The 21,085-nt window shown below is 40.2% G+C and overlaps 1 protein-coding gene across 1 annotated transcript in view; it reads left to right on the top strand.

Annotated features, from left to right (window-relative positions):
- LOC105833922 (MOXD1 homolog 2) overlaps positions 1-21,085 on the top strand; it is a 208,581-nt gene that overhangs the window by 94,569 nt on the left and 92,927 nt on the right. The window contains exon 2 of the mRNA XM_012676033.3: positions 16,729-17,007. Within this exon, the coding sequence (XP_012531487.1) occupies positions 16,759-17,007 (249 nt within the window). The 5' untranslated portion in view covers positions 16,729-16,758. The remainder of the gene's footprint in view (positions 1-16,728; positions 17,008-21,085) is intronic.

Consider the following 21,085-nt stretch of genomic DNA (forward strand, 5'->3'; position numbering starts at 1 on the left):
TCAAAAACAGATTTTCAATTATAGCGTTAAGTTGCGGCAGAAATTTGCCGGAAGTTTAATCATTGTTTGGAAATAATCTCTTTGAAGATACCGCCTTTCGTGCATATATATATCCCGGTATTCGGTCAGGTGTTGTTGAACGGTTTGGAACATGGCAGCATGAGGTGTAGCTATATGGGATCATAAGCCGCTTGAATTCAATTAAGGCTTCATAAGGTAGATTACTTCGGAACTCGGGGGAATTTAGCAAAAGTGCTCTGCATGTATCAATATGTATTTCTGAAATTATATAATTTTTTTAAGAATACAAATTGTATGATTAAAGTCAATTATCAATGTTTCCGACAATAGAATTATTTTCAGCATTCTTTATATGTGTTTTTCGTAACATTGCTCAGTTATAGTTATTTTTTAATTGTCTGCAATTAATTTAATTATCTGTTTGTTATATGTTCTATACTATTTTCAAGATAGTATCTTAATTATTTACTATTGTAAAAACTTCGTTTTCCACTTTTAGAGACCGACATTATGTTTATATAGGAATAATATTCAATATAAAATATTAAAATTATATCTTGTCACTAAGTAACTACTATTGTTATTGAGAAAGCTACATTGTTCGTACGGGTAATTTATTGTTCGGGTAATGAATACCATAGGCGTGCTTTCATAAATTTTCACGGTCGGTTAAGTACCATTTATTATATGCCTATTCCCTTTTATGAATTTTCAAATATGCAAATTTTGCATTGTGGTAATGTTCCTCTCGCGTGAACGCTTTGTCATAACATGTGTTATTACATATGTATGTACTTCCGCGTAAGCCACCGCACTCAGCATCGGTAATCTGATGCGCATCTCGCTGCAACGACTTCGATCATCGATCGCGAAAACATCGTGTTCCTCGGAGCGCCTCGAGAATCTTAGATGGATTCACGTCGCGCGAATCTAGTTGTACATAACGAACCACCTCCGGTCTTGATATATCTAGAACTTGATATAAAGATAGTTGTGAGGATCGCGATTTGGGGGGGGGGGAGGAATTCCAATTCTACTACGTAAAAAATAAGTTTGGAAAAAACAGTTGAAAGAATTCTGTTATTAAAATTGATGTGATTGTCACAATGGCATGTCAATAGTACTGTTTTTTCAATTCAAAGTTTCACGCATTAAACATAAAATTTTACATCTGTAATATTCAAATAATTTGTATGTGTAGATTATATTTAAAATTTTTACGTTTTTTTTTTTAATAAAAAGACTTCAAGACCTCGTACTTCAGGGTAACATCGAAAAGTTGCACTTTATTTTATATTTTTAACTTCTATGCCAATCTTAATGCGAAATTTTTCTCATTCCCGCGTAAGAATTAAGTTTCTCGAGGGTCTCGCTTTACCGAGGGCCCTGAACTATCCTTGAACCAGTCCTGCAGATCTATTCACATCTGCGGCGAGAGCGGTCTGCGGTTTATCCCTCATTACGCGCGATTCGTTCGCGGCAGGAACGCGCTCTCATCGCTCGATTTTCTCCTGGTCCATTTCGCGGACCTCTCTTCGCGGCTTCTTCATCGCGGTCCACCGTCGCAGTTATTTGCCGATTTGCAACTCGCCCCGGAGCACGTGATAACGAGGCTCGTGGTGAGCGAGGAAATCGTCGGCAGTACGAATCGCTGCCGATCGCCGCGAGCTCGCACTTTGTATGCATCTTTACGGGGCGCGATGCAGTTCTCGCCAGTGGAGATGATGTAAATAGATCACCGCCTCGATTACGGATACACAGCAAGTTTTTATAACGGTCAGAACCACGTCGGGAGAAAATGGGATATCGACTTTAAAATAATATCTGATATTATACTCTGAAAAAAAAAAAGAAGAAGAGAGATATATATAAAATCTGGTTACAGATATAATGCATCAACTATCCTATTGATTAATTGATTGATTAAATTTTCATTATCATGCATCAACTTGCGCTGCTGTCACGCTGAATAATATTGATGAACTATTCATATTTTCTATTTCAATATTTCAGTACTTTTTGCATCGTGATTTGATCGCGGCAACAAACAAAATTCAGCCACCGTAGCGTCGGTCGTTCTCTACTTTTTTTACGATATTGAGAAATCGGCAATTCCTCGCAGATTTTGTAGGTAACCGTCTTTAATGATCCCGCGGTTGATCCAATGATGGGGATCCATTGAATGGGCTCCGGCAAGGATGAACGGGCAGGAAGGAGTCGCCCTTCGAAACGAATCGCCACAATTAAGCGCGCAATTATTCGTCCCCGAAGACGTTCCGAAGACCGCCGTTAATTTAATTTGCCTCGCGGGGGACGTTGCCGGGAGAAAAACGATCAGCGAGATTGCGAATCGCGGGAAGGGACGTCGAGGGAAAATCGTTCTTAGCTGTATTTTCCGAATGCGAATCGAAAGTTACGCGCCGTCTCCGGGCCGTTCACAATCCCGATAATGAAACCGCCTCTTGGGTCGGGCTCCCCCCCGCTGTTTATTTTTCCATAGTAATTGCGCCGCTTGCTTCCTAGACCCGACAAGACTTTTTAGATGAGGCTAAGTTGCTTTTGGGTCGTATATGAATTACTTGGACCATTACGGAGAAAGGGTTTTCGTGAATTTACGGGCGAAGTCACTTAAATTAAATGGAATTAAACCCATTTATAGGATGGAAAGTGGGAGTCGTAAAACAACGTCGAAAAGTACTCCGAACTGAAAATTAGAATTGCTTAAAATGTTTAGATTAGATAAATTGCGGTTATACTTTTCGCAATGATAATATTGCGTACGATGACATAAATTTATTTGTATCCGGCAGGGAAAAAAGATCCTCGATGTTGTTCCAAGTGTGTCTGTGTAAGGCAATCGATGCTCGACAACACATATCGAATTGTTCGCAAATAAATATTTGTGATAGAGGTATATACTTTAGCAACGAAAACTGGATACTAAAAGAAAGATGAAAAAGAAGAACAAGATTTTTCCGAGATGTTTGCAATACAGATTGAAAATATTTGATACATGCTGGGATATGCTTGACAAAACGTCGATTGAAGATATGTAACATCTTGTTATGCATTTCCGCTGTAGTGTGCCATACAATAACGAAAGAATATTAGTCTCAGTTAGAAAAGCAATTAAATCAAAGGCGAACGCGTTCAAAAAGGGGGAGAGGGGGAGAAAAGGAAACTTTCAAACCGAACAAAGGGCAAAAATATGAAGTAAACGTAGGCGGGAACGAGTTAATTGTACACCTGTATCTTTTGTTCCGCTGCATATTCTGGCACAATGCAACCGTAATTAGACGTCGTCTGGCACAACGCATGGTAAACGCGGCGCTTTAGGTTATTGTGCGCGGAACGGCGCAACATTTGATACTCGTATTCAAAGACAAACTTCGCGCTCCGTTATTCACGCTCAAATACAAAAACGAAAGGTACCTCGTGCGTCTTCTCCCCACTGCAACGAGTCACTCCCGCGTTCCTTCTCGCCGCGCGGCCGGTCTCTCAATCAACGTGACTATTTGTTCTTCTTCGCGCACAATGATCACGCGCGATCCCTCCATTCGGCCATAACTAGAAGGATTGTCTGGCGATCCGTCGTTTCTGCCGATGCCGATCCCGGGGCATATCGGCCGTGAAGGGAACGCCGGCGGCTTTTTGCCCCATTGTCTCAGCACCGCCTGCGTACGCGTCTATCGTCGTGAGGCATCGCGGGCGATAAATCGTCCGCGGCCTCGCCCTTCTACTCTCCTCGGACGCGTTGCCGTCCGAGGAAGCGCGTGACTTTGCGCTTCCGTTCCCGCAGGTGCGCTCCGCATACGTCGGCCGTCCCGGCCGCAGCAGCAGCCATCATTGCGGGTACCAGGGACAAAGGTGCCTTAAATGTGCTTAAGACGCCACGCACCGGATCTGCCCACTCGTCCAATCATAGCCTCCGTACGACGACGCCATTTTTTTTTCGCCCGACATGCACGGAGTGTGTGTGTCGACGCCGGTGCGTTTCACCAGAGCGACGTGCTGGTCGGGTATACATGACGGTTTCGAATATATACACGAAAAAAAGAACGAGAATTAAGATTGTATTGGTTATATATATATATTTTTTTGATATCGATTATTTTTATTTTACCGCTATAGAAATTTTGAAGTAAAGAGGTTCAAGTTATTTAAACCTGTGAGTTGAATTACGTAACAGCAGTATATTAAAATGGACAGGATAAAAGCAAGCGTTGAACGATCACGAAAAGCATGTGTGATGAGATGTCTATTCTTTCGACGATATCCATTACACATGCTGCTTGTAAACAGCCGATGTAGGCTTTCGGAGAAATGTCGGCTGTTTAAAGAATCATAACCGAATGGTCATAATAAAGTTAAACGATAAATTCCATTCACACGGATATAATGATAAACAATCAAACATAAAGACGATATAATAAATAACTTAAATGTTGCACCCAGTGAGATAAGTTAACTAGCGCAATTACCTCATTGAATTTTCGCATCCTGTAAAAGATAGAGAAGCTACCTTTGCAAAACATCTTGGTAATCATTTCGGAAGCACACACGACATCTCGTCATCCCCTGTCACCACTATATCGCGGAAGACACGGACGGATAACCCCGTAAGCTTCAGCTCATAAGAGAATTTACGGTCAAGGGGGCGAGAAATATTTGCTGAAGTTCCGGCCATCATCATCCACCGGTAGTATCGTCATCATCGGCCATTCCGTAGGTCCTCGGGTGCTTTCGCGACCTCACTTTAAAGGGATAACGCGTTCGGAGACTTATCTCATAATATATTTATAGTGACGTTACGATGGCTATATATTATCCCTCCATTGCCGCCACGCTGTCCCTCCTCGCTCGGCCGATGTATTATGCATTCCGAAGGCGATGTATTCTCGCATGCGCGAACGCGCGCGTTATCCACCTTATACATTTTTGACCTGAATCTATCGGCTTCACGCCATAGCTCGACACTATGCAACGTTAATCCTATATAAAAAAAAAAAGAACAAGTTTTTATTGATAGAAAAATCTAAATTTTTCGTGAATTATTTGAGAACGTTTTAAAAGTTTCTTTTTTTTTACGAACCTTTAGATCCGCTCGTATGAATAACGATTATTCAATAAGTCATTAATTCGTATTATGCATGATTCTTCGAATATCGAGAGCCGATAGAAACGTGAAAACATTAAATGCCCGTATTTGCTCATTTATGGTAGTGTACTTAACTTATTTTGTAAAAAACAAAAATGCAAGGGCTTGATCTTATTCTTCCGTTTATTTATATTTCTAATTGATGAAGACCGGCTAAAAGATAAATATGTAATTATAGCGACATAAAAGCGGTATGAAAAAGCACGCAACACAACTGAATTTCTTTCCTTTCTTTTCCTCCTCTTTTCCCTTTCCTATGCGGGTTAAGAAGAGTTACATTACCCTCATGGGTTCCGCAGGCTAAATAACCAATTATGAATACCCAGCGCTCATCTGCAGGCACAAGACGAGTCGCGGTCTCGCGGTCTCGACGTCGCCGAGGCTCCTCGATCCCTGAAGAGCGTCGACGATGACGTACTCCTGGCCCATTACTCCCTCATTTGCCCCGGGTCCGTAGAAGCGTAATTAAATCTTCCAAGCGGACGTAAGGCGAATCGTGGGAAAGCCGGGATCGCGAGAAAGAAAGAAATAGGTCACCGAGACCTCTTCTCCTGTACTTTTGACAAGCTCGCGTTAATCGGTGGCCAGGATGATGATCCTCTCTCGTCATTTTTCAAGAAGATAATTGATTGAACATTACAATTAGCAAGTCTGTCGCGAGCCAGTTTGACAGAAAGAACTTAACCGATCGCATTTTCTTCAAGGATACCGTAATTGATGTACTAGTAAATAGAGCATGAAGTGAAATGCAAATATAATATGATTACAAAGAGACTTATACAACTACATACGGTATAAATTATAATAAATCTAATTTAAAAATAGCAAACAATTATATTTTCTCCGTTTATCTTATTTCTATTGCGTATTTATTGTTCTAAATGAGTCTTCTCGGAGTATGATAAATTTTCCTACTTTTTTCTGTCTCTCTCTCTCATTCGTAAAAATAGTATTCCCTTTCTCATTCCCAGCTTTCTACGTTCCATCCCTTTCTTTCTTCGAGTTACTTTTAACTTTCGAAGTTTATCTTTCCGCGCACCGCTTTCACAGAGTCGCTTGCCTCGCGAGGCAACTCGCGGCTTCGATACAAACTTTACACTTAGTGCATTATGAATACCACGATTTCGCGAACTTATTCGGTATGGCCATTTTTAAAACGGGAAACTGCGAACAGCACAAATCATACAAGAGCCCTTTATTATTTTTCTGCTTCTTTTAAGAACAAATTTACATTAAATTTTCAGATGATTAAAAGTTCTCAAGGAGAAGAATTTGTATCACGAAAATAGATAATTTGTATTATTTGTTTAAAAGTTTTTCTCCAAAATATTCGAATTTTTTAGAACATTTAAACGTAATATATCTAATTTAAAATTGATACAAAGTTATATAAAAAGAGGATTGATTAAAATTACAATGGATTATATAAATAAATTATAATATAAAATATTTTCCGATTATTATAAATTATTTTTTGATTCTAGTGCAAATAAATTATGATTTAATAAAGATTTCCCCTCTCAAAAGTGAAAGAAAAAATGAAATCATAATGATACAAAAATTACTTGATCTGCATCGACAATGACTCGATGGTATTTTAACAAGTTTAACGGCAGTCTCATTTGGGAAATTATTTAAATAATGCATAGGCGGTAATTAAATGCGAGATAATGAATGTAATTGTGTAACGTTTTTAACATTCCTATCAGATTCTCCGTCAATGGCATGTAGTTATACATAACTTCATTGAAGCTAAAATATTTCAGGACGATATGCTCGCCATCCGGTCGCTTTCTTCGTTCAACTCATTTCACTCGATAATATTATATATCCTACCGCAGATAATGATGTGATGTTGCAATAACCGCATTGACTTGTCGCAGCAATTGTGAAACGATATACATTTTCTCTCACACAGTTAATACAATCAATGATTTCATCATTCTCTGATGTAATATTAACCGAGAGTTTTATAGAGAAAGAATTAACATAAAGAATGCATGACGTTTACCAGCAATCAAATACAATCTTAAAAACTTAATTAACTTTTACATTCAAAACCGTTTAATTATACAATCCTATAAATAACAAATTTACATTTTTAAACAAAATTTATGTGACTAAAAATAAATATGTTGTTATATATTCACACGAAAATCTGAAATTTAATGAAACGGTTTTTATTTCTTCAGTGATTGTCATTTTCCTTCTAATTTTTTATTAAGTCATGTATGTTTAGTTGCAGAATACTTTATTGATTCATAAATGTATATCAATTGAATTTTTTGGTGGAAATATTTATTTTAAAAAGTAATGCAGCAATTATATTAAATATTTCGACAATTTATTAATAAAGAAATAATTATATCGAACTAAATAAAATTAATGGAAGGAACTCAGAATTCAAGATGCCTTGTTCAATCAATAAATAAGACCTAGGAAGCTCACAAGTTTTTGACTTTGCCCATATTGCTCGCTGACCCTCGTTGGTTCGATACAGTGACGTGTTCAGAGACAATTAACAAACCATTGCATCAACCAAATCACTAAATCGTTGCAGCGATCATACACGGAATACGCTCTCATTTGCAATTAGAATGGCTAGGTGGATTATTCATTGTGCGTAACGACGTTGAGCATCGTATTAATATCGATCCATTCTAGCGTTCGTATATTCGCTTCAGCCTCATTAGGCTCTTAAACAATTGTAGTGATTAAGTGAATATGACGATACCGTTGATCATAATTTAGCGTCATTTGGTAGATTAGCGTAACCATTACTTATTCTAGCTAGATAACGGAGCAGTTTGTTACACAATGGCCCATTTACTTATTTTTCTTTAGAAAAATACGATGTACGTGTACGAAAAGGATATATATATCAAAGTTAGAATGCAAAAATCTAAAATAACAAAATTATAATTCGACTAAAACTGTTTAAATTTTATGTAAAAAAGTCTGTTTCAACAAATAAATCTTGATAAAAAAAGTTATGTGACGTAATTTGACACACTTTTACGTACAAGTTTGAATCGCAGATTTCCTGATAATCTTGAATTGCGGCCTCGTTTTTCTGCAGGTGTATAATGTATGATATCTATTTGTTTTTGATCCTTAACTTTCCATTTACCGCACATAGGACTATTAATCTTCATCTACGTGACGTAAAACGATAATGCTGTAGAAATGCTTTTTTAATGGAAAGACTGTCGCAAGCCTACTGTGACTCGTTTTTCCTCTAGTTACTTTGTAAATTGTTCACGATAAAAAAAGCAATACATAGAGATCAAAGGGTTTCTCTAACATACAACGTGTCTGCACTGGAATGCACCGTCATTTGTTTTTTTTTCCTTTTTTCAAAATTGTATATAGTTCCATCAGTAATATTTAGCTAGACGTATTAAATTATAAGGTAGTTGGAAGTGAATAATTAAATTTTCATTATCACGAATAACGGTCACTGAAAATGCGTATAAATTACAATTTATGGTAGTCTGAATTTTTTGCGGGTTGCAATGCGCTCGAGTTATTATCAAGTATGAATAGGCAGAGAAAATTCGGTCAATCAGCCGATTAACATCTCGGCAATTAGAGCTTAAGGTCCCAGGTTGCGGCGGAGATTGATTAAAGCTGGGGGGGGAAAAAAAAACTCCCCCTTTCTGAATCCACGGGAGTTTTCGTGTTTTCGGACGGTAAAACCCATTTCATTAATGCGTTCGACGGCTCGTCGCGCGCTTCGCGATATCGCTCACGTAACTCCTTCCGACGTTGCGTGCGTTGTTAGAGTAACGTGCACGGTCGCGATTAGCGAGGGCACCGTTGCATTAAACGGCACACCGAGTTCCAACAGTCTTACGCAGAGTCACGTACATACACTCATTTGTAGCTGTCGCAACTGCGGATAAGACCACCCTTCTCCTCCCCTCACATTTTTTTCCCTCCGTTTTTTTTTTATTTGAGGAATTTATTGTTGAATTTTTGTTAGCTAATCGAACGAGAAAAGAAGTGTGTCGCGCGCGTACCGGCCACGCTAGGAATTAATCCTTCATTCTCATCGTACGAGATGTATATCCGAGGAAAAGGAGAAAATATAACAGCGTACGTTCTCGTCACAGCTTGACGTTGCGGAAATTTGAATTGGTAATTTCGTGAAACGGATATATCTTTCCGTGAAAAACAATTCTCCGGGAAACGACGATGTACGCTGGTAATATTTTAAGTTTAGCGGATGTACATATTTTTTCCCCCGATTTCAAATCCCTCGCGTACACACGCGCTTCACCGGCTCGCTGAATTGGGGGGGTTGCATAATTAAACTTGCATATTCATAGCAATAAGCTGTAATGAGCTTTCAGTCGCACAAATAGTTTTTAGCAATTAGCGAAATGGTATATTGCCGCTGATATATCGCGATACGTCGAGTTCTTCTCGCGATCCCGTTATTTCCACGCGGATGACGCGTTCATTTCTATTAATTCCCGCCATCTCCGCTTGTCGTTCAGCTCGATCATCATCCGTAACTCGTTCCGACTCCCGGATGCCCGATCGCGATAATAACGCAATTTGGATCGCGTACGAGACATCTTCACACCATATCGAACGATTTTACGGGCGTTAATTGGTACGTACGGTGCCTGGCTACGGCGTCGGCTTGTATATCCTTCCTTTCTCGATTTTTTTTCCCCCCCCCCCGCCGACATCTGAAGAGGACCGATGTCAGTCTGATGGATGGGATGCAGTCGTGTGCATACTCGAGGACGCGCTCGATATTAGTTCATCGACCTCGTTCGCCGCTCAAGACAGTACGGTGTGTTGAAATACTTAAAATTCAGTGGGCTGTCGACCGTCATCCGGTATCAAATTTCGCAATCGACACTTTTTGGTATCAAGTGTGCTAATGACAAAAAAGATTGCCGACGCCAAAAAAAGGATTTTGCACGGTGTCTTTGTTCCGCTTATCTTATCAAGCACATCATTTTCGTAATCGATCTACATTACCGTTTTACTCATTAATCGTGAAAATAAAAAAAAAGGAGGTTTTATTTATTTCGTTTGATCTTACAGGCGTCGGGGGAGATACATACGTATAGATACAATGTTTGGAGACGCTTATCGATCGCGTAAATACGTCGACGGGGCGATATTTCCAATGGTAGTAGACTGAACTGGAGATTCGGGCGCGTTGAAATTTATGTGAAATTCCAAGCGGAGCTCTACCTACATACATACACCCCGTGTGCTCGCGAATCCAAGTTTTGCTTTTGACATTTGTCGGCGATATCGTGCTTTATTTGTTCCCCGTTTGCTGTCGCACACATCGCGGCCGCCGTTTTTGCATACACCGACGACTTTGGGGACGGCGCGATGCGCTTTCTTTCGGATAAATCAATATGCCGGCGCGCCGGTAAACAAGTAAATCAACACGGGGTAACGACGCGCGACACGGAAATGCACCGATCGACAATTGTGCTCGCATGCCTGGAGTGTTTTGTGAGAATATAATTTAGTTTGGCATGTATGGTATACGTGTGTCTCTAACGCTTCCACCCAACGTCGTCTTAAAATTCTGATAACTTTTACATTTTTCCAGAACTGGATGATTGTACGTAACAAATGAGAAAGCCATCACGACATTGTATACAGTTACAATGAAAATGATGAGTATATGTATTTTAAAGTTTTAATAACTTAGAGTTATTGATTTTAAGTTCCTCATCAATTCTTTACATTAGTTTCGATTTTTAGTACAAAGGATATAAATTTAACATTGAATTAGCGTAGATAAATTGTAATTAGCATTAGAAATGTAATGTTTCTAAAGAAATTATGACAAAAAGTTATACGCGCTGAGTTTTCATCATAAAATATCGCGTTGAGTGAAGACGGAAATCCGCGATTTTTTTCGCGTTTCCAAGCGAAAAAAATGTAATACGAAGACGGCAAATTCGATCAGTCATCACACTCATACACACACGCACACGTGTGCACTATCGCCGCGTGAATTTGTACGTGAAAGAGACCCTCGATCCCGGCGGGTCCTCGCACCCGGCCGGACGCTCATTATTTGCCAACTCGCCCATTCACGCCTCCGTACACGCGACACGTCGATTTATCGGGCGGCCAACATTTCGATTCGCGTCGTTTTCGCGAAAGTGGTCCTCGATTTATTTATCTTAGGGAGGAGTTTGCACCGACCAAGGGGGGTGGTTTATCATCCTCCTGCGGCGTCGCATCCCGTTGCGCTGGCGTCGGTGTGTATACAAGGGGGTTTCGCAATATCGAATTCTGTTTGCATATTTCTCTTTACAAAAATCTTAAAATTAAAAAATAAAATTTTTCCAAAATCAATATGAATCGTTCATTTACAGTAACTAAATGTGATAATTGCTTTAATTACTTATTTAATTTTTCATTTCTTTAGAAAAAATTTGATTCGACGTCTTGTAAGTATAACTTTAATTTTTTTCATTGCTTTGATGTATATGTTGCAAAACAATATTAAATTACAATTATATATTTTTGTATATGAAATATATTTTGCAGAGATATTCAAAAGCACAAAAAAATATTTTGAAATTTAAATCTCAGGGGAACGCGACGAATAACGAAGCTTTCTTTTTTTACGCCATGGCAGTTTCAGTCAGAAATCGACGTCGGAAATTGATGCGATTCATATCAAAGATTCGAAAATCGCAAAAGATCTGTCGCGAGTCCGTCATAAAACGCGGTTTCTATATTTGATGCGAACCTTAGTGGAGCACCCTGTATAAGGAAAATCGTGCCAAGCCGATGCCACCGGTGCCAGGGGCGCAATTGGAGAGCAATCGACTGAACGACACGCCGCAAATCAAACCGTACCGCGCGTAGTTCCATCCTCTTCGAGCTGCGCTGCGCCGCGCCGCGCAATTCGTCCCTTTCGCCCGGGATAGTGTGTCCGCGTTGTATCCTTTTGAATGCGCCTCCGTTGTGTTCTCTCAATTTGAGTCGACGTTTCTCCAGCGCGCTGGAGCGGTTCAGGCAGCTGCTGCGACCGATGCATCACCTCGACGGGACGTTTCGTGTGTCGCACGCGCCGCTACTGTTAATTGCATCGATTGTTTTCGGGCCGCCGATCGTCCGACAGCGGCGGATAGTCATTGGATAAGCCAGAGAGGATTAAACAGAGGAGAAGTTACGCGGCGACAATGTGCCACGTCGTAGATTTACGGTGCCCCGTAGTGGAAATGAATGTGAGCCATTTCTGCAGCAGCATTTTTTTTTACTGGCCACGCCAGTGGAGCAGTGAAACTTTTATTGAAAAGCGATTTTTAATTAGGTTTATAAAATCAGTTTATAATGCTTGATAATTAATAATTAGAGAATAATGCGTTACAACAGTATGCTATGCCGTATATTTTGCAGTGCTTCATGGTGAAAATAAATATAAACATATTGCCATTCTGAAGTAATTTTTAAACTGGTAATTAGTGGACCAGTGACAAAACTTTTATCGAAAAATAATTTTTTTCGTAATCCTGTTTTAATAAAAGCAATTTTAATTTGATTATTTAAATTAATTAGTTTTATTGTTAATAAGAAAATTAAATTACGTATAATTGTATGTTTTTAACAATATTTAGACTATAAATTTTTATTTAGAATATTTCTAAGTATTTTTATGTAACATGAGATAGAGATCCAATATTACAAGTGTAAATTATATACAATTATGATGCACACTTATAATATATTCTGTAATATTTAAATTAATATAATTCAATGGCATATTATTTAAAAAGTTAGATATTCTCAAATTTATTGTATAAAGAACTACAAACTCTTTTTTATTTCATGCTGCGAACAATGAGTACAAAAAATTCAATTTAAATCTTCGCGAAACAAATCAATCCCTTATCGATTTTCCCTGTCGAGAGATATTTTTCTGTGAAAAATTAATCAACATATAATAATTTCTATCGTCCACATCTGTTGACTCGCCTTTAAAATTAGCGCGTTATAATGACGGCTTGATTAAATGTTTAATTCATGTCACTTAGTTGGAATTCGCGTAAACTCGCGTTACGCATCCGATTATCGATACATCGGTTTTGTTAATCGGCAGAATTAGCCGGCGCTTCTCTCCTTTGTATGCAAGTTCAACCCGTCCAATTATTTCCGCGTAACGTCGTGTTCCTGATACGCGTATCCCGCGCATTGCATATCCCGTTATTGCTGATTGAATCGATCGGTTTTAATTTCGCAACTACTGCGCCAGTATCGTAAATCAGGCCGATTGCGGTGCACGCGATCAGCAACGCTACACACCTTGACCTCTGTTAAATCACATGATTCTTAATTTGTTGCATCTTTTGGTTTTAGCTGTGAAGATTATATTATTTTATCATTGATTATTGACTTTGAAGTCACCTCTCATAATTGCAATTGTCAATTGTCGGAAACAATGATCGTTGATAGCGGCTCGACTTAATCAAGATACATTTTATAAACTTATTGCGCTTTTCGTTCGCGATACATAATTACAATTATAAAATTGCGATGAAAAAATATTTGTATTATTTACTTATCGAGAAACCGCATTGTTTGGAGCGTAGATCCGTTTGCGCAAAATGCAATCCTGTTAAACTCATTGCACAATTACGTCGCAAATATCCGCCACGGTAAACATCAGTTTCGGACTGCGCGATCGCGAGGGATTAAACCAGTTCGGCGGCTGATGTTTGGCGCCGAACTCGTCGATGATTTCCGCGCGTGTACACGCCGGATTGGCTTACTATTTGCGGCGCATCGGCCGATGCGCCACGCCATTGTCGCCGTTAATTGAAACGATCGTTTGCAGATCCGCGGTCGATCCCTGGTCGGAGATTCGGCCCACCCCTCCGTATCTTCCCCCCCCCCCCGTCCGGTCTCTCCCACCCTTGCCCCCTAGGTCGCCACGTGCGTGCCGCGATACGCAGGTGCACGCGATCGGCATTTGCATTTTCACCACGGCACTTCGGTTGATCGATGATCTCGATGAAGCGCGCACCAGCGCGCTCGTCTCCGTTCTCTCGCGGTCGCCGCGCAAAAAAAAAAGCGTTGAAAAAACGTTGTACACCGAGTGAGCTACAAGCTGTGTAACAAACATTAACAGAGCGTTTGTGGTAACGCGCTTGAAGGAAAAAAACACAGATTCCACGTGAACTTCGATCCCGTTCAGTTTCATTATGGGATGCTCCGTTTTTTTTTTTAACGTTTGAATTCAAGACGAAAATTTTGATCGTTCGTTGTGATAATTAACGCCAGCGCGGCATCGATTCTTCGCCGAATTCGCCGTTTCCAATTTCGGTTTCAATAAATTCATTGTTAAAATATATTTCAACAATTCCGGAATTTTATTAGTAATACTAGTCGCCTGGCAGAAACTATATTGCACAATCGGCGCAAACAATGCACCAATATTTCCCGTTTTTACCAATTTATTGAAACGTCCGAATATAGCGTTTCTCTCCGATATTTTCAATCGAATAAATTTCGCTGCAAAAAATTCGGAGGCGCGCGTATTTTAGCCGCACCTGCGATCTCGAGGATTGCGCGCGCCCGTAGTTGCCGCTGCCTCTACAGCAATCTCGGCCTTAACTCTCGTGCCGCGCTCGGCGCGAAGCGCTTACTCCGCAAGTACAAATTGACTTTTTTTCCCTCCTCCCCTCCCTACCTCCTCTTGTGGGACGTGCCTGATTGCTGAAAATGCAAAATAAACGGTAGCGCGGCTATCCCGCCGACCTCAATCCGGCCCATCCTTTTTTTCGAGACACGCGCACGGTGAAACGAGAAATTCTCTTTGTTCGCGGACTCATTCCGCCGGAAACTTAATTTTCTCGCGTTTCCCCGGCGAAGCTCTGTTGCTCTACCTCCGTGTCCGTCGTTATGTCTGAAGAAACAAAGCGTTACCGCCGATAAAGAGGTCAATAACAATTTTTACCGTGGAATTGGCGATAATGTCTTCATTGAATGGCGGTCCATTAAGCCCGCCCTCCTGTCTGATTCTTGAAAATGCAATAGCGAGCAACGGCCACCGCGCGCCGGCATGAGGATAAATTAATCGTGACGTTGATCGTTATTTATGAGTATTTCTGCTTGGGAAAACGAGCCAGTCGGCTTACTCGTCGGATATGTTTCCGCGCTACGAATATAAGCATTACTCCGTTGACGGCTAAAACGAGTCGGACGTTGTAATATTGTTAATACGACTTTTCTTTTTTAGTTTTCTTTTTATAGCTGAAACGAGATTCCAGCATATTTTGCATTATACAGTGCGCTTTTGATTGATAAATCGTGTCTATAAAGGCGTTCAAAGTTACTTGATGTATATTTAATTATAAAATATGATACATAAAACAATATTATACCTAATATATTTTATTACATGTTTTATGAAACATTTTTAAAAAAATGACATTACTTTCAAGATATTTTACTGGTTCACAATAAAATTCCTTCTATTTCAAAAACTAAACGTGTTTCCAGACTTATATTTATACGAATTTTTCTAAATGTTCGATCGATGGGATTACGTCCCTGGAGAATATTTGACTAATTTGACTTATATCCCGTATAACAAAATTTACACTTTAGACGGAAATTTATTTTGTACGGAACGAAGTAGAGTACTTGAAATAGCTGATATTTTCATGCAAGATTCATTTGAGCAGTCCTATTTTCCGTCTGGCGCGATGTACGGTATTTTTGCGCGGAAAAGAAACGAAGTCGACCGTAAAGAGGTTGAAACAATTTCAAGTGGAGCGCAAGCGTAAATGGCCACTGCACTGTCAGTGCTTAAGGACGATAAAACACGATGCGTACGACTATCGTGCGAGTTATGTGAGAAAGCAAGCGTCGTGCAAGATGCGCATGCACAAATACCCACACACATGCATACACACACACACACACACACACATACGCGTGCACCGTAGATCATTCTCGGTTTAAACAGCGGATATCTTCAAAACCGTTGGTAAGTAACGGGCAACAATGGTGACGCGAAACACACAATCGTTGCAATATCGAAGAAAAATATCGACAGCACGTTCAATATTATTCTCATTCAACGATTTTGTTGTCTTTGAAAATGCAACCAACTGCACCGTACCGTATACATTGTTTTTCATGCATTTACCATTTTATTGCATTACCGTGCCATTTCTGCAAAACGTTTAACCGCGCAAAATTATATTTTGCAGTAGATATTTATTAAATTTTTCATCACAAACGCAAAAGCTTTAAATGAAGTGGTAAGCCTTTTTTATTCGAACGTTTAAATCATATTACACGATTTCCATTGTGCCACTGTTAATAACGCAGTGAATGCCATTTGTAATCGTTCAATTTTGTATGAAATTCCACTTTTGGTGAAACTCAGAGTATCTTATCCCGTAATATGCGGAATACATTATGTGAATAAACGTTATTCCCCGTTCTCTTTATCCATTAAGCGGATTACATCTCTAAGTAGCATAAATTACCTCCGTAAATAAGACAACCGCCTCAGGTATGCATCGCTCCCGTTTCAGATGTTTTGAACAGCACCGCCGCACGGAAAGATGAAGACTGCGGTCGGCTCGTTCCTCCTTTTGCTCGTCAGCGGCGTCCTCTCCGTCGAGTGGAAGCACAGTGCTGTCCTCGACAACAATTTCTTGGTGCTCTGGACGCCCGATGAGAAGGATGTTACATTCGAGATCCAGGTGAAGACCCTCGGCTACGTCGGTCTCGGTTTCACGAAGGACGATGGCCGCGCCGGGGCTGACATGGTCATCGGATGGGTCGATAACAACGGTCAGGTCCACCTTCAGGTGAGTACCTTTTTATACAGTATCAGGTAATATCTGATTTCTTGCGACCGTCCAGTAAATCATCTTTGGCCATCTCGCCTGACTGCGTTAAAGTACAGATGTGCATTCGCGCATCACGATTACGAATGAATGTATTTGTGACTTGGAAAAACGATAATTTACATTAACATGTATCTAAAAAGACAGCAATAATATCTCTGATGAAAAATCGTACAAAAACCACCAAATATTTTACACAATGCTTTTCGAAATTTTAGCGTTGAATATATTGGTTTTAATAAAATAACGAAAATTAAATTGATATTGAATTACAGTGAGTGTAAAAAGTATTTGTACAGAGTTTTTGAAAAGTATTATTTTATTTCTGGAAAGTAAACATCAATTGACAATTAACAATATATATATATATATATATATATATATATATATATATATACAAAATCTATTATTTTACTAGTTGCTAACCAATGTTTACTTTCCAGAGGAGAAGATTTTAAAAGGTATTCCACGAATATTTTTTACACTTACTGTAAAGGTAATTTGAAATACGTGAACAATATTATTTTATTCATTTTACACTTTTCAAAAGTTAATCGAAAGTTATCATTTATCAACATTTATTATTTGTCCCAATTTATTAATTTAATAAATAAATAACAATACATTCCGATATTATGTCTTCTCTTGTTTCGGGCACCCAGAGAGCTGCAAATAGAAATACATAGTTACGTTTATAGAGCATTCACATTAAAGCTCACTGATATTTAAATCAGCCACGCCGACATCCCGCTTATGTACGCAAAGTGTCGCGGGAAAGGGGGGAGAAGGGGGGGGGATGAGAATAATCGAGAATAATTATTTCCGTGCTACTGATCGAGTGGAGTTCCCTCTTTGAATATTGTAAAGTCCACCCTGGCACGCCAACATCAGCGATGGAACGCGCTTAATGGTAGTCATTCGGGAGATAAGTAATGGCTCTCCCGTTTCGATCGGCGCATCGGATAGTTATCAATCATGCCTACTAAAGCCGGCAGCCTGTCATTACGCGTTCTCCTCATTTTGCACGACACTCGGTACATCGTGGACTCGCCCGCGGAGGCGATTGCCTTACGTAATTTTTCCGCGAAAATGCGGTTCCCGTGTATAACATGCTCATCATTCTGATGCCCGTTCATCATATCGCGACGAAGAGAATCTGCGCGGCTATAAAATAAATGTGGTTGCTTTGCGTCAGGTTGCTTGCTAATCAGGTTATTACAGATATTTAATACACGTGCTCTCTCTTTTTCTTTAAAAATAAATTATTTAACATATATACAAATTTCAAACAGAGTATATTTAGCCCTTAGCCATAATAAAATCACGTGAAGAAATCGTGGTCTTCTTTTTTTTTAGGAATGAGAAAATTCAATGTGATATAAAGAAAGTTAATAGCTCTCATTTCTGAATTATTCTAGTTGATTTTGCGAGATCGTATCGATACATATACCGTGATTCGTATCATCTCTCCTGAGCTGAATAAACGAAAGAAACGCTGACGATCACGTATACCTTCGACTTCGTTATTTAATTCCGCGATAGCGAGGGCCGAGCCTCCGCAAACTTCCCCCGGATATATCATGAGCTGTCCGCACTGCGGTTGGATCCAGCGCCGCCGTAATAGTTCGGAGTTAATACCGTGTGCATGTGCGACGTGAGTGCCGGCGGTGATGGTTCTTTGAATAACAAGGCGTCATTCAAAGGGACGCCGACGCGCTTATGGTACGGCAAAGAGAGAAAAGCTCCTGCGGGGACCGGGTGTAATCTAGTTCGCGCGATTTCCACGTGAACGGCCACAAGAATTCCGCCAAGGCATGGCGTTATTTTCGACCGCTCTTTCTTTTTTTTTCTTTTTTTCTTTTTTTTTTAATTTATAACGTCGTTAGTCGCGCATTTGGGGGACGCGGACCCTCTTCGGAGACCGGACGCGACGTGGGATTATCACGCTATCCACCCTTTCATCAGCGTTACGCAGCCGTTGACAGTTTCTGGCCTGGTTCTTTGCTACATGGTCGGGGGGATAGATATGCGTCGCTTCTTCTTCTTCTTCATCTTTCTTTTTTCTGTTCTCCTTCCGTCGTATCTCTTTCGTGTGGCGAGCGGACTGAATCAACTGAGAAAGGAGAGAGCGCCGCTTGTCGCGTCTCGCACAAGCTTTTTTACCGTATTTTTACCGACCGTGCCGCGAAACATTCATTTCGCTTCGCCATTATTCCCCAGTTATCCCCCTTCCCGCATAGATTTATCAGCAGCTACTTTGCGCTTGGCTTTTCGTTGCATGTTAGGCGTCAAAGGAACACCGCAAATGCTCCCTCTGTCCATTTTTATTTCAGCCGGAGCGTGTAATGCTATGGCGTTATTAAATTTCTCAGCGGGATTATAACACGTTATACCAGATAGATTTTTATGAAGTCAAAGAATATTGTGATAGAGTTATTCGAGCGAATATATATTATAAGAGAAACGCAATGGGCATGTATTCTTATTATTTTGTTAATAATTATACAATATGATATATTGCGTTAAAAAACAAATAAAGTAAATTATAACTTAATAAACGCTCTTTAGAGAAATAATTATTGTACATCATTAGTAGGTATCATTAATGACGCGAAAAATTTTGACTTAATATTTTATGGATTGAATAAAAAGATGTTTAAAAAGTGCACGATTTATTGTACAGTTAATATAACTTGGAAAAAAAAAACACTTAATTATTGCAATATTTTGACATGTACGATATTTCAATTCTTAAGAAAAGACTTCATTTTTCATTCGTCCCCATTTAAAAAGCGCGGATTCGCTTCTGTTACAAATGGACTGGTTATATTTATGCGATCGTGATTGGTAGCGTTGGGCCACATCGCGTTTACATTATAGAGACCTCCCGACGTTTCTTACAAAATGGAAAGCAGTTGTAACCGGGAGGACGGGATATAGGAAAGCAATCTTCCACGACGAGTATCGCGAGGGTCGACTGAGAGTGGTTAGGTGGGTAACGCATAGATCGGTATCTACGTAGGTATCTTTATGTCAGTGTTTCCCAAATGGCGTTCCCCGGAATGCCGAATAAAATGAAAATAGAAAACTCCGTCTATGTATCTTCATTTCGTATCACGATTTTATTTCTTTAATTTTTTATTTTTCTCCCGTTCCGGTCGCTTTTTATAGCTCGCATTTACATGCATGCGCTCTAATATCGCTTCCTTTTTTTTTTATGAAAAGCGAATACGACTGCCTCTGACAAAAGGAAAGATATTGCGACGCGAAGTCAGATATGCGTTATTACATAGAAATGGCATAAATTTGAAATCAATAATATCTTGTGCATATACGTATATAAATTTAGCGAGCGCGCTCCATTGCTGAAGGTTAAAGCTTGGCGTTTTAATGCCGTTTCTTTGCGACGTGTGTGAGACACGACGCGGATCGATGAAAAGTCCATGCGACAGGTGCGCAGGAGTCACAGGACGCGGTATTAGAAGGGAGAAAAAAATTATTCCGGTCGTCCCTTGAAGTCGACGCAATTACGGGCTCCGTGACGTATTCCGAAGAATCCAAGTCGCCATATAACAAATTGGGAAACACTGCTGCACGTGGATGAGACGGGGTAGGTGGCGAGGAGAGGAGGTCGTCGGGCTGCAGATCGCGTCCGTCTCGCGTGTCCGCAATTTTTCCGGCAGAATCGTTGCCCGCTCGTTCCATAATGCATGCCGCGCGCCGCGCAGTGCTCTATACGATGCGGCCGCGTCGCCGGACGTTCTCATACGCCGTGAAAGAGAGCGGTGAGCCGATAGAGACGGAGGATGGGATGACGCGAGAGGGAAGGGGGGGAGGGGGGAAGCGACGGCGAGCGGTGAGGAGGGAAAGAGAGACAGACTGGCATCCAATGGGAGCGAGAAGCTTTTTCGTTATGATCGTAATCTTAGAACCAGACCAGCCGCGGGCGTCCAGACCAGCCATACGACTGCTACTCTCTTCGCTCGACTTCTTACTCTCTCTCTCTATCTCTCTCTTTCGTCTCTCGCAGCCGTCTTCT

The sequence above is a fragment of the Monomorium pharaonis genome, chromosome 9 (genome assembly GCF_013373865.1).
Source record: "Monomorium pharaonis isolate MP-MQ-018 chromosome 9, ASM1337386v2, whole genome shotgun sequence".
NCBI classification, from domain to species: domain Eukaryota; kingdom Metazoa; phylum Arthropoda; class Insecta; order Hymenoptera; family Formicidae; genus Monomorium; species Monomorium pharaonis.